The sequence below is a fragment of the Bos javanicus genome, chromosome 7 (assembly GCF_032452875.1).
Source record: "Bos javanicus breed banteng chromosome 7, ARS-OSU_banteng_1.0, whole genome shotgun sequence".
NCBI lineage: Eukaryota > Metazoa > Chordata > Mammalia > Artiodactyla > Bovidae > Bos > Bos javanicus.
In genome coordinates this window covers 23,908,855-23,922,571 of record NC_083874.1, presented here as the reverse complement: position 1 = coordinate 23,922,571, position 13,717 = coordinate 23,908,855, and the positions used below count along the sequence as shown (strand labels likewise).

The following is a 13,717-nucleotide window of genomic DNA, read 5'->3' as shown; positions in this document are numbered from 1 at the left end:
AAAGAGTCGGACACGACTGAGCGATTTCACTTTCACTTTAAGTTCTGGGGTGGGGGGATAAGAATTTTCTTAGTTTCAATCTTCTGGGTGATGGCTCTGTTATTTGTTCACATTTCTCCATCATTTACCAGTCCCTCTCAGCTAGTCTCTACCAAGACTGCAAATAAGTTCTAGCCATGAAACCAAAGCAGAGCTGAGGAGTGGACCACTAGGCAGCCTCACATGCCCCAACTACACAGGTGGGGAAGATGGAATGTTTATTGTCTTTGGGGTTTAAGCTCCCACTCACTGTGACCTCCCCTAGCCTTTCAGGATAGGTATTTCTAGTCCCTCCAAGATGGCAACCCACTCCAGTGTTCTTGCCTGGAGAATCCCAGGGACTGGGGAGCCTGGTGGGCTGCTGTCTATGGGGTCGCACAGAGTCGGACACGACTGAAGTGACTTAGCCCCCAAAATTTTCTTAGGAGTGACAATGGTGCTTCTGTGCATGGCTGGGGAGTAGCTTTGAAAGTGGTGAAGGATGCAGGTAGGGAATGGCGAGTTGGTAAGGCTGGGTGGAGAGGTGCTAGGGTGGGACAGATGGTTTCCTGAGCAGTGAGCGGGATAAGGAGAGAGTAGACACGAAGTGGCTGCCGCGAGACTAAAGCGAAAAGGACCGAAAAATGCGAAGACAGGAGCCTGGGCGGACCTGGGCGGGGCAGAATGGGGAAGGGTCACGCCGGGACTTACCCGGCTGCGGGCCGGGGGAGACGAGTGGGGAGGGAGATGCGGGCGCTCGCCCGGGGATCTGGGACCCGAGCTCAGCCGATGAGGTCAGTGGAGCCGACGCGCTGGGAGGGGGGCGACGGAGCCCCCGGACGCGGGTGTGTTGCGAGGCCGGCGGAGGGGCGGGACGGGACGGGAAATGGGACGGCGAACTAGGACCCGGGGAGGAGGCACGAGGGGGCGTTGGCGCTGAAAGCTGGAGGCGGCCCGACCGAGATCTTTTCCTTCCGGAGAGGAGGCCGGCTCTGGACCGAGGCGCGAGCGGGGGGCGTCCACGGGCGGGTAACGGGAAAATACCGCGGCCCGCGCTTCCCCACGGCTGGCAGTGGTGGTGCTCGTGGCTCCTCCTCCGGGCCAGTCCGGAGCTTGGCGGCGGGGGGGTGGGGAGCGAGGGCGGGGGTTCGGGAAGGAGAGAGGAGGGAGGGACCAGGCGCGCCAGTGACAGGGTGGCAGCCTAGGAGCGGACGCGTTGCCGCCGCCGCCGCCGCCGCTCCACCTCCTAGTCCTCCTGCAGCTCCTCTCGCTGCCGCCGCCGCCGCCTCCGCCGGGAGAAGTTTCACTCCCGACCCTCGCTCGGAACCCGGACCCAGAGCAGAGCGGGGAGCTCAGCGGGCAGCTGCAACGCGCCGCCGGCTAGGCGCCGGGAGCGCTCCGACCTCGATCAGGAGTCGGAGCCTGGGCAGCAGGCAGCGGCCGGGGCTGGGGGCGTGGAGGCGGAGGAGGGGTGGGTGTGAACCGAGACCCGCGCGCAGCGCCGCGGCCACTCAGCCAGCGTCCGCGCCCCGGGCAGCCGCGATGGCCGTGCGCTCCCGTCGCCCGTGGATGAGCGTGGCACTGGGGCTGGTGCTGGGCTTCACCGCTGCGTCCTGGCTCATCGCCCCCAGAGTGGCCGAGCTGAGCGAGAGGAAGAGACGCGGTTCCAGCCTTTGCTCCTACTACGGCCGCTCGGCCGCTGGCCCCGGCGCACAGCAGCCGCTCCCCGAGCCTCATGCTCGGCAGTGGCCAGGGCAGTCGCCGCCCCCAGCGCGCCAGGAGCTCCGGGGGCCGCAGCTGCCTGAAGCAGCGCCCGGGGTAACCAGTTTTCGGAGCAGCCCTTGGCAGCAGCCACCTCCGCTGCAGCAGCGGCGGCGAGGACGCGAGCCCGAAGGCGCGACGGGGCTCCCCGGAGCCCCGGTGGCTGAAGGGGAACCAGAGGAAGAGGATGGGGGCGCGGCTCGGCACCGGAGAAGCGGCCAGCCGGGGAGTAGCCACAACGGCAGCGGGGACGGGGGCGCCGCTGCCTCTAGCTCGCGACCCCGCGATTTCCTGTACGTGGGGGTGATGACCGCGCAGAAGTACCTGGGCAGCCGCGCGCTGGCAGCGCAGCGGACTTGGGCGCGCTTCATTCCCGGCCGCGTGGAGTTCTTTTCCAGCCAGCAGCCCCCCAACGCTGGAGTTGGCCAGCCCCCGCCACCCCTGCCTGTCATCGCGCTGCCTGGGGTGGACGACTCCTACCCTCCCCAGAAAAAGTCCTTCATGATGATCAAGTACATGCACGACCACTACCTGGACAAGTATGAGTGGTTCATGCGCGCCGACGACGATGTCTACATTAAAGGTGACCTCCCAGCGCCGGCTGTCCCGCCTCCCCGCCTCCTTTCTCTGCAGCCAGCCCCAATCCCTGCCCAGCCCAGATCCCTGCCCAGCCCCTGTCTTGCTTCTCTGCCTGCACGTGCTCCGGCTCCCGCAGCCCCCAGCCGGTCGCCCCCACCTCTCGCCTCCGCCCACCATTCCAACTCCGCTTCTCCTCCTCTGCTGCGGGTCTGGACCCTCCTCAGACCTGCCTGGCTTTTTTTTTTTTTTTTTTTCCTGCCTTCCTCACTCTTGCTGCTCTGGTTTCCGCCCATCGCTTGCTGCTACTCCTTACCGCGTAGGAAGGTGAGGAAAGGGACCTCAGGGTTAAACCTGAGGCTATTCCCATTCTACCTGCCAGGTGGTGATAGTTTCCCACGTTGGCCCAGAGGGGCGTGTCCTCCGTGGAGAAAAGGAGGATGGAGGATTCCGCGAGAGCCAGACGGGCGATCGGTGATCTTCGCTATTCCCCTGCCCTTTTGTTTTAACTAAATCTAGCTTAGTTTCGGGACTGGTGAGAACGAGGAACCATCCTTGGTGTCCCAAACCCTTTCCTGTGCGTTTCCTTCCCTTTCGCACCACCCGCCGCGCAGTGGGAGTCCTTGGGCACCCCAACCACTCCAGCGGGCAGCTCCTTCAGCCACCACAGTGGAGCAGCAAGCCTTTCCCTACCCCTTGGCAACAGCTCAGTAAACCCCAGAGGGGATGACTGTATTGACAGGAATTAGTGGTGGGGGGAAAGGGACGCTGCATGCGAATTATCCAGACCCTAGGAGCTCCAGCCCGTACCAGCACTCACTAGTGTGGATCCCTTCCAGTCTGTCTGGGTGGTTGCGGTGTTAAACAGAGGCTGGATGTCCTTCCCCAAACCACGCGCAGCCCCGGCACGAAAAAACTTTGTCAGTTTTAAAAGAGGCGCCGTCCTTCACCCTGAGTGTGAGTGGCTCTGGCCAGAGATTGCTAAACTCAGCGAAAGGATGTTCCTTAGAGCAAGAGGAAAGCTTTCCAGCCCTGTTCTTCGCAGAGAGGTACACAAGGGAAGTAGCAGGCTTGTATTGAAGGAGGTGTTTCCACATTTCCTAGCTTCTTGGTCAAAGAGGGGCAGCCCTTATACTCAGTTTACCCGCCTCTACTTGCAGCCTCATTGCTTTCTCCTGATTCAGGTAGCACCATTTACATAACTCTTTTAGCAAACAAATAACAAACAGACACATTTTGGCACAAGGACTGAATGTAGAGTTAATATCTAGAGATTTTCTGGGTTTCGGTTGAGAGGAATGAAATCTTTAGGGCTGGTTGGCAGATAAAATATTGATAATTAGATATGAAAATAAAGAACTGAAAATTTTGATACAAAAATGTAAAAGAAATTGCATTCCTGGTGGACCTACTGTCTCATATATCTACGATGTATGTAGATATCTTTATCTATAATTGATAGATCCACTATCTTACAGTCCCCATGTCTTTTGTGCCTCATTAAAATCACAAAGGTTTCCTGGCAGAAGTTTGCCACACTCTGCAATTTCCAAAATGCATTAACACCATCCATATCGTATCTTTTAATGAAAGACTGTCCTTCAGAACACTGAAGTGCCATATTCTTTCCATTTCTATTAAGAATGAAATGCATTTTGTATCAAGAACCCAATAATAGCTAAAACTCATTGAGCTCCAAGGGGACATGGCATAGGATCAAGATAATGACTGCAGATTCTGTGCTCATCAAAAATCATAGTAGAAATGCTGATTGGGAAAATAAAGATGGCAACTACTTATTCCAGTGTATCACTTTGTAGAGTTCCTAATGCTTTGGAACTGTTTTAGCTACAGAACCTTATTTTAAGATTGTTTTTCTTGATGAGCTTATAAACTTATAAACCAATTGTATGTATAAATTTTAACAAATGTTAATTTTTTTCCAAAAGAGTGCTTTCCAAAGTTCCAAAGTGTTATATTTCAAGACAAGTTTGATATTCTCAGTCTCCCCCAGACTCCCTTTCTCTCTCCCTCTCTCTATATATATGTATGTATGTACATACGTACACACAAACATCTACATCTTTTGGGTTGTTTATGGCTTGAGTTTAATTAAGGATGAAGCAGTAAACTAAATCAATTATCAGGAAAAAATAATTACTGGGTGTCAATGATCTTCCTATCAGTGCTAAATATTGATATTTAATATTATGTTTCTGGGAATTTTATCATTACTTCATACATGTTAAAAAGCCTGTCTTTATTCTCAGCATTATTTAAGCTTTAAAAAAATCCAATGACTGTTACACTTACTAAGGTTTTTCATTGACTAGAAGGTTGATAAAATCTAATTTTAATTTAATACTTATGAATTAGTATTTTTTAAATAATGAAATATTCAAAGAGGTTTTTCTTCTTTTCAATTGTATGAGACTTGTCAAGAGTTTATGCACAATATTGGGAGCTCTTTCCCTTACTTGGTGTGTTATAAATGATTATGAAATTAGGAAAAGGAGTGATTGTTGGTTTTTTTTTTCTTTGTAGGTGATAAGTTGGAAGAGTTTCTTAGATCACTGAATAGCAGCAAGCCCCTCTACCTGGGCCAGACTGGTCTGGGGAATATTGAAGAACTCGGAAAGCTGGGGCTGGAGCCTGGGGAGAACTTCTGCATGGGAGGACCAGGCATGATCTTCAGCCGCGAGGTTCTCAGGAGGATGGTGCCACATATCGGTGAATGCCTCAGAGAAATGTACACGACTCATGAGGACGTGGAAGTAGGCAGATGTGTTCGACGTTTCGGCGGGACTCAGTGTGTCTGGTCTTATGAGGTAAGACTTGAGCTGTGATGAAAATGTTCCCGTTTTACAGGTAGGTGACAGTTTACAGTCTGGGTCAGTGATTCTATTTATTTTCTCCATGTCTTTGTGTCTGCTTGAAATTGATAGCAACAGTCAGTGATGGACACAAGGGCTATTGTGGGAGAGGCTGTCTTAGAGCTAAGGTGTGTCTGAGGTTTTCTTATTTGTGTGACCCATAACTTTAAGCAGCATCTTACATGTATAGTCATATCTCTTGAAGAGGCTATTTCCTGTTTATTTGGTTTATTGGTGTTTAAATACATTTCCTGTCTCTAACAAGAGGACTGATTTTATGCTCTTGGGCCATAGCTTTAGCATTTTGTCCTTTGTTGTCATTTTGGTTAGGTATGTGATTGCATCTCTTTGCAAATAATTTAACTCTGAAGTTTCTTGGAAGATGCTTACATGGAAATTTAACATGCAGTGTTTTTAAAGCATAGAAAAAGTTAACTTATAATGTTATATCACTTATAATAGATTTACTCACAGCATTTTAAAAGGCATGACTATCTGGTAAAACCGTTCTGAAGGTGATAACTGCTTAATATTATGGCTGGTTCTTTAAAATTTTTTGTCTTCCTTTATTCCATTTTTCTCAGTAGCAGCCATTATTTAAATCATCTGAGTTTATGAACTGTTGTTTCATTGTAGTAATTAGTTTTACAAAATAATCTGAGTTTTTTTTTTGCCCCTTCAGAAATTGGTTTTGACATGAAAAGCAGTTGTATTTAAAACAGTTTTCCTGAAAGTTAATCTGAGTAAAAATTACTTAACACTTAAATAACATATTGCAATTTTCAGTGTACTTTGGTTTTCAAGTGGTTGGAGTTAAATATGTTTTAGCTACCCAGTGCACAAATCTGTGAATTATAGCTTAATTCATGTAGGTATCTTTTCAAAATTTTCACGCTTTCTTAGTATAGAAGAAACATTTTATGAAAACATGTTCCCTGTGAAGTCATTATACCTCAAGATTACACAGTTCCATTCTTCTTTTAGAAGTGTAATCCTACTTTCCTTAATTTAGCTTTTTTTTTTTTTTTTAATGATTCAGGATATCTACACTATAGAAAGTATTTCTTATATTTATTACAGAGAGTAAATATTAGTAACAACTAGTTACTTGGAATATGCACTATGCAAATTGAAAATTAGTATATACCTCATTACTTTTATTGATAGAAATAGGAATTTTCTTTTATAAAACTGACTAATAACTACTTTTATAATAAAGATATAAGTAAGTACATTATAGTTGAAAAATAGGTAATTTGGAATAAATTTAATGAAAAAGATTTGTCTCCATTTAATATAAAACTAGCTGGAAGGTAAGAATGAATATTTAACATGAAAATCTCAGGTGATTTTTGTTTACATAAAAATATCATTTTGTAGATGTTGGCTCTGTATGGATGAGTAAAAAATCATCCATATTTTAAATAAAAGATGGAAAATTATTGTGTTTTATCTGATACTGTATTGCCTTAATATCACTTAGACAGTTTTAAAAAGCCTTTTGTTTCATGTCCTTCCATTTAAGTTTTCATTGATTCTGCTATGAAGGTGCAGTCCTCATAAAGCAGTCTACTCATTCATGATGCAAGACAGTAAAATATGCTCAGGTGACATACATGCTTAAGAATTAATTAGTATTTTATTTATAATATAGGTATTTGTTCGCTTAAAAGGGAATTATCATAGATCTGTAACTTCTCTATTGGAGTAAGTGGGATCTTAGGTATTTTCATTAAATAAGAGAAGAGACAGAGGGGATGCCAAGCCTTGTAGGGTGTAACTTCATGACCACCATATTTACATTAACATTTGGTAATACATTTGGATTGTAGACTGACAATTGTCCATCACTAAGTTCAGAATCTATTAAAAAAAATAATTTCTACATTTTTTCCTAGCTTTACAAAGCATTATTTTCTAAAGAAATACTGTTTCAGAATGTTGACTTGATGTTTTGCTAAGCAATTGTATAGAATTTACTTTATTTTCGGATTTCAGTCTTTAAAGGAGCAGTTTAGACAACATATATTTTACAGCTGGCATTGATTTAATCCTAACTCTGATCCTAACCCAAACCACAACTCTGTCTTATTTAAAGGAATGATGGAAACTTTCATTACCAAGGAATATATTAAACAGTATCTGTTAATAAATTTAATAATGATAAGTATACAATTAAGTTATGTAAGTGTTTTAACATTAGGGTGTATTCTACATTTCATAGATACCTGAGTAGGTGGACTGGGACACAGCCAAATTAGGGCTTTCCAGTTTGGATTTTAGATTACTTGAAATGTCCAACTATGCTACTGTTTACATTATACTAAAAAAATTAATTTGTTTCATTCTGGGTTGGCACTCACATAAAGGTGAGATTTCACATCCAGTCACAGAATAAACTATGACGTTGCTCCGTAATTTTGTTTCCATATTTATTTTAAAAGAACCATCTGCAAAAAAAATTTTCTTAAAATTTTGAATTTTCTTTGCTGAAAACTTTTGATGGATTTCAGAATTTTGCTTGACCTTTCCTCCTCATGAAAGTCCTTGTGAAGTTTAGAGGACTGTTACAGAAACATGCTCACACTTTCTGAGTCTGAATAAACTAAACATGATGGAATGTTATCTTTTTTATGATGTTTATTTATTTTTGGCTATGCTGGGCCTTTTTGCTGTGTGGGCTTTTCTCTAGTTTTGGGGAGTGGGGGCTACTCTCCAGTTGCAGTGCACAGGCTTCTCGTTGTGGTAGCTTTTATCGTTGCGAAGCACGGGCTGTTGGGTGCTTAGACTTCAGTAGTTGAGGATCTTGGGCCCCAGAGCACAGGTTCAGTAGTTGTGGTGCTCAGGCTTAGTTGCTCTGTGGCTTGTGGGATCATCCCTGATCAGGGATCACACCTGTGTCTCCTGCATTGGCAGGTGGACTCCTCACCACTGAGCCACTAGGGAAGCCTGAATATTTTAAAAATGATAAATAGGCTTGCAGATCTTGTAGGAAGAGAATTGAAACAAAATATTAAAATTATAGATTGTATAGCATGTGGAGAAGGCAATGGCAACCCACTCCAGTACTCTTGCCTGGAAAATCCCATGGACCGAGGAGCCTGGTGGGCTGCAGTCCATGGGGTCGTGAAGAGTCGGACACGACTGAGTGACTTCACTTTCACTTTGCACTTTCATGCATTGGAGAAGGAAATGGCAACCCACTCCAGTGTTCTTGCCTGGAGAATCCCAGTGATGGGGGAGCTTGGTGGGCTGCCGTCTATGGGGTCGCACAGAGTCGGACACGACTGAAGTGACTTAGCAGCAGCAGCAGCAGTATAGCATGTAGCTATTCTTGACTATAAATTACATTTTTTGAAACCCTAGGAATCTTCTAGTATTCTTTATTGCTAGATTGAAGTCTACTTTCTCTGTATTATATATACAATTAAGCATGATATTGGCAAGGGAGAGGAGAGAAAAGAAGTCGGGGTGGGGACGGGGAGAGACGGAGGTATAAACTTGAATTTGGATTTGAGTCCTGGTGTACCACTCGTTAGTTTCATTGTCTTTTTAAATTACTTCTCTTGAGTCTTGTTTAATTCAGTTGAAAGTAGATATTGTAATGGTGTCTGCCTCATAGATTTTCTAGAAGATTAAGTGAATTGATGACATGATCCATGTATAGTTCTATATAGTTTTGACAGTATATATCTGGCACATAGTAAGTTGTCAATAGATGTTATTATTGTCATGCCGAATAGATCATATAGTATATTACATATAACACAATTCATCAATTTTATTCATTTAATAATTATTAGTCATAAGTGATTCAATTATATCAGAAAAGTCAGACTGGAAATAAATTTTTTTCATTGAAGAATTCAAGTTTGAGGTTTCTTTTTGTCAAAGAACAAGAATTCAGTATGTTTCTATAATATTTTAGAATTATAAAGAATCCAATATTAGTAAAACATAAAACATGGAAGACTTTAAGACACACACTACAAATATTTGCTTCAGTCTTTGAACGTCATATTAAATAATCTTAAGGAGATGGTGGAAAATATTACTTAACAAGTGATATTTAATATATGTATTTAAGGAATCCCATACAGACTAGACTATCTACATTATAAAAAAATGACTGTGTGGCTTTATAGGTTAACCTCCTTTTCTGAGTTTCATTGGAATTTTCAGTAGGAAAGGAAGTCAGTATCTCAACCTGCAGTCAGTTCATAGGACCCACCCAGGAACTTATGTCTCAAGGCAACTAGAACCCCATCCTGGGGTTTCCCAGGTATTTCAGGAACTGATATATAGCTTCAGTTCTTCCTTACCATCTGGTCCTGGTGGTCTGGGAAAATGTCTTATTTTTTGGTCCTTTGATCTGTTTCTTCCTCTGTCATCTCTACCTACTTTTTCTTTCTTCTGTCATTAATGATAAATAAAATAAATTACAATTGCATTTTGATATGCACTGCTCCTCATCAGGTTTTTAGCACTTTATGCTCATGACAGGCCAACCCTGATATTCCAAGACATCACTCGTAGGGCCCAGGAACGGCTAGCCTTCTGAATAGAGAGGCCTTTGGTTGCTGAAGGATCTTAGACTGGTTCTCCCTATACTTGAGACCATTGGAGAGTCAGAATTGAGATTCTTACTTTCCCACCTGGAGTTAGAAACATCTAGTTTTCAAGAACATGTGGCAGATGTTCATAATCAACAGATTTCATGAGTTGCCGTTATACTTATTTATACCTCACATTGTGTAAGTATAGATGACTAACTGAAGTGTGATCGTGAAAAATTATTCTATGCTTTACACTCTGAGTGTTAGAATTTATTGGCATCTACTCTTGGCTAAGTTCACATTTTTGGTTGAGCTCTATCTTGGCTACTGTTTTTCTAGTTATCTGGGCTGCAATCTGGCAGTTTAGGAGGCTGCATATGGCTCTTGAAAGTTGTTTGGCATGTAAGTTGTTTTAAGGTTTTTTTAAATTTTGTTTTTTGATGCCATTAGCAGAGGCAGGCAGTCTTGTGTCCCTTCAGGTCTTGTTGTGCACCAACCTCCCCTTGCACGCTTATTTAACTGCCTGGCCAGATAGGTATAAGAGTGTTAGACTTTGAATCAATAATCCACATGTTGAAAATTTCATTAAAGCATTCTCCAGGATATGAATAAATTTTCTAGTGAAAATGAGATGTTTATTTTAAATAGTGTACATTATTTTTTTTAATTAATTATTTTTGAATTAATTTTTTCAAGCTTGGCCATTTAGAGTTGTACAACATATAATATAGTTATACTTTCTTTGTTATAGGAATTTTTTGGTAAATAACTAGAAAGTTCTCACTGTTGAAAATTTCTTTATACAATTCATATTCATTCTGTGTCTTATTAGAATTGAAAGTTCCTTTTCTTTGGTTCTGGTTTTAGTAAGATCACTTATATTCAAGCATTAAAACAACTTAATTTCCATAATTCTTTTTCCTGTGAGGGAGTTCTGCATTTTATCTATCTAAGAGTCATTTTCAGAATAGTGTGTATTTATCTTTTTAATGTTTGCAGTTAAATGGAGCCAAAGAATATATATCTTTATTGTCTAATTAAATGTTGTTTCAAACAAGGCAGAACTCAATGTTGATAGTAATATTTCTCTGTGGTTTAAAAAAACCATTGCTTATGACTAAACAGATCTTTATTAGATTTCTTAAAGAGTTAATTTCATACCAAAGTGTCTTATGTCTTAGCTTGGCCCCCTAAAGGCCATAAACACCCTAGAAAATTCCATTATTTCACAAAAGAATATATTTTGGCAGAGTTTCCCTGGGCTTCTAATACCAGAGAGCTAAACTATAAAAAATTTAAGTATATATAAGTTCTTTGTAACATAACCATTAAGGTTAAAATATGTGCCCCATTCTTATGGGGCTGTTACATATCCTGCTTAGCTTCTTTCTCTAACTTATGAGCTTCCTTTTTCTATAATGCTAATTTTACTGCATCATGAACACAGTTTATGCCCCCAAAGTATATTAATATCTATGGAAAAGTATAAGTCTGGGATTTTTATCTTAAATTCAGTCTTTCAGAAATCATTTCTTGGTTCTGATTCAGCCATATTTAGTTTTTAACTTCACTAAAAGCAGTAAGCTTCTCACACCTACTCTTCCCACCCCCATTCCACTTGTCAGATGAAATCATCACACACTGATTTTATGAAATCTCTTTCTACCCCACTGTTTTCTTCATTGTACAAAATAAAATTACATTCTGAGTTGAAGGAGAAACTTGGTACAGATTTTCCATGTTTTGTAGCCTTAGGTAGTTCGTTTTCATTGTTAACTGGTGGTAACCTGAATTATGAAAAATGTGTGCTTTTTAACAGTTATGGAAAATGCTAAGCTGGGAAGATGCTTCCATGCAATTTGAAATTAGCTCCATGATAACATCAATTCTCATATTTGTTTAAAACCTTTGAATACTCTTCCTTCTTAATAAATCAAAAGTATTCTAATTTCCTGAAAAAAAAATCCAAGTCAGTTTTCTACTTGCACTTCCTTTGTGTTGGCTTCCAAAAAGCTATATAAGAAACATTTATTTCAATCTCTTTTCTATCTAGTGAATTGATGAATTAGGCTTCAACATACAAAGAAATGTAATTTGTCATATAACCGTACTGCACTTTACTTTGATGATAGCATGTGACTTCTTTTGCTCCAAATATTTTCAGATTAACTTTTAATAAGGTGTTTAAGCTAAACATAAACGTTATTAAAATTTTAAAAATCAGTGTCTTGAATCATAAAGCCAATGTTTAATATTATTTAACAATAGGAAAACATGTAAATTGAAAAGTTGAAGGGTTGCAGTTTCTCAGAATTCTAATGAGCTCTTCATTTACTGTCCTAATAAACAGTACTCTAGTTTAGGCTTAACCACAAATAAATCAGTTTGAATCATGACAGACATTTAATGTTACCCTGTCTTTGAAAGGTGTTAGACAATTTATAGTACAGTACTGAATCAAAGAAATATGTTTATTTTTAAAATTCAGCAGGCATAGTTTTAGAACTTATGAATGAAATAGATATCTTAATTTTTTGAGATTTTAAAATCTTCACTCACCATTTATTATTTTGAAAGCCATTAACTTTTAATAAGGTGTTTAAGCTAAATATAACTTTATTAAAATTTAAAAAATCAGTGTCTTGAATCATAAAGTCATTATTTAATATTATTGAACAATAGGAAAACGTGTAAACTGAAAAGTTGAAGGGTTGTGGTTTGTCAGAATTCTAATTCTTAAGTCCTTCATTCTTCACAGTCGGTTTCTTTTCATATTCCTTTCATTTTTATTGTTCAGTTCAGTTCAGTTCAGTCACACAGTCACGTCCGACTCTTTGCAACCCCATGAATCGCAGCATGCCAGGCCTCCCTGTCCATCACCAACTCCCGGAGTTCACTCAGACTCACGTCCATCGAGTCAGTGATGCCACCCAGCCATCTCCTCCTCTGTCGTCCCCTTCTCCTCCTGCCCCCAATCCCTCACAGTATCAGAGTCTTTTCCAATGAGTCAACTCTTCCCATGAGGTGGCCAAAATATTGGAGTTGTAGACCTATTTATTTATAGAGTACCAGTACCTTCAAAAATTGATGGTTTAAAGAAATATACAGATTAATAAACATAACATATAATAAAATCAGGGGGAAAAGGAAGATGTACAGAAAAATTTTTTTTCAAAGAGGAAAAATGCACGTTGAACTCCTTTTTTTGTGGCATTAAAGAGAACACTAGCTTAACATTATATTGATACTTAAGAGAAGTCTTCTTCGTGGAGCAGACAGGGGCTATGAAGGATCATATACTCAGCGCCACTTCTTTGATAAGTAGAATAGTATGATTGGCTTGGATGTTTCTTAGAAATTCCCTCAATATAAACCTGGACGGTAGCACAGAAGGGCAATTCTTCAGGAGGAATTCTACTTGGAGACAATGCAAGTACGCCATTCTTTGATAATTTGCTTAATGGAGGGAGGTGGGAGGGGGTTCAGGATGGGGAACACGTGTACACCTGTGGCGGATGCATGTTGATGTATGGCAAAACCAATACAATATTGTAAAGTAAAAAAAAATAATAATAAAAAAAGAAAGAAAATAGCCTTCAGAGAGCCCTCCATGGGTATTTCTTCTTACTTGAATGGTCTATATTAGGCTGACCAGCAGCAAGTTTGATTTATGCACTTTGTTCAGTGGGAACCCAGAGTACAGCCACTGTGTCCTTGATTAAGGGAAGGTCCATGTTTGTGCTTTGCTCATTAAGAGGAAGGTAGAGATGCCAGCTACAAATGGAGGAATAAAACCAAATCATGGACAGATAGTGGACCTCACCTGAGGAGCCCAGGCTCAGGCCCAAGAGAATTCCTAACGACTCAGCCTAGAGTTACCCAGCTTTTGAGCTGATTATTAGAAATGTATTTTTTTCATGAATTTAATAAGTA

General features: G+C 41.6%; 1 protein-coding gene across 1 annotated transcript in view; it reads left to right on the top strand.

Moving 5' to 3' along the window:
- Positions 1-1,218: 1,218 nt before the first annotated feature.
- CHSY3 (chondroitin sulfate synthase 3) overlaps positions 1,219-13,717 on the top strand; it is a 287,645-nt gene continuing 275,146 nt past the window's right edge. Inside the window, exons 1-2 of the mRNA XM_061422892.1 lie at positions 1,219-2,362; positions 4,900-5,183. Of these exons, the coding sequence (XP_061278876.1) occupies positions 1,561-2,362; positions 4,900-5,183 (1,086 nt within the window). The 5' untranslated portion in view covers positions 1,219-1,560. The remainder of the gene's footprint in view (positions 2,363-4,899; positions 5,184-13,717) is intronic.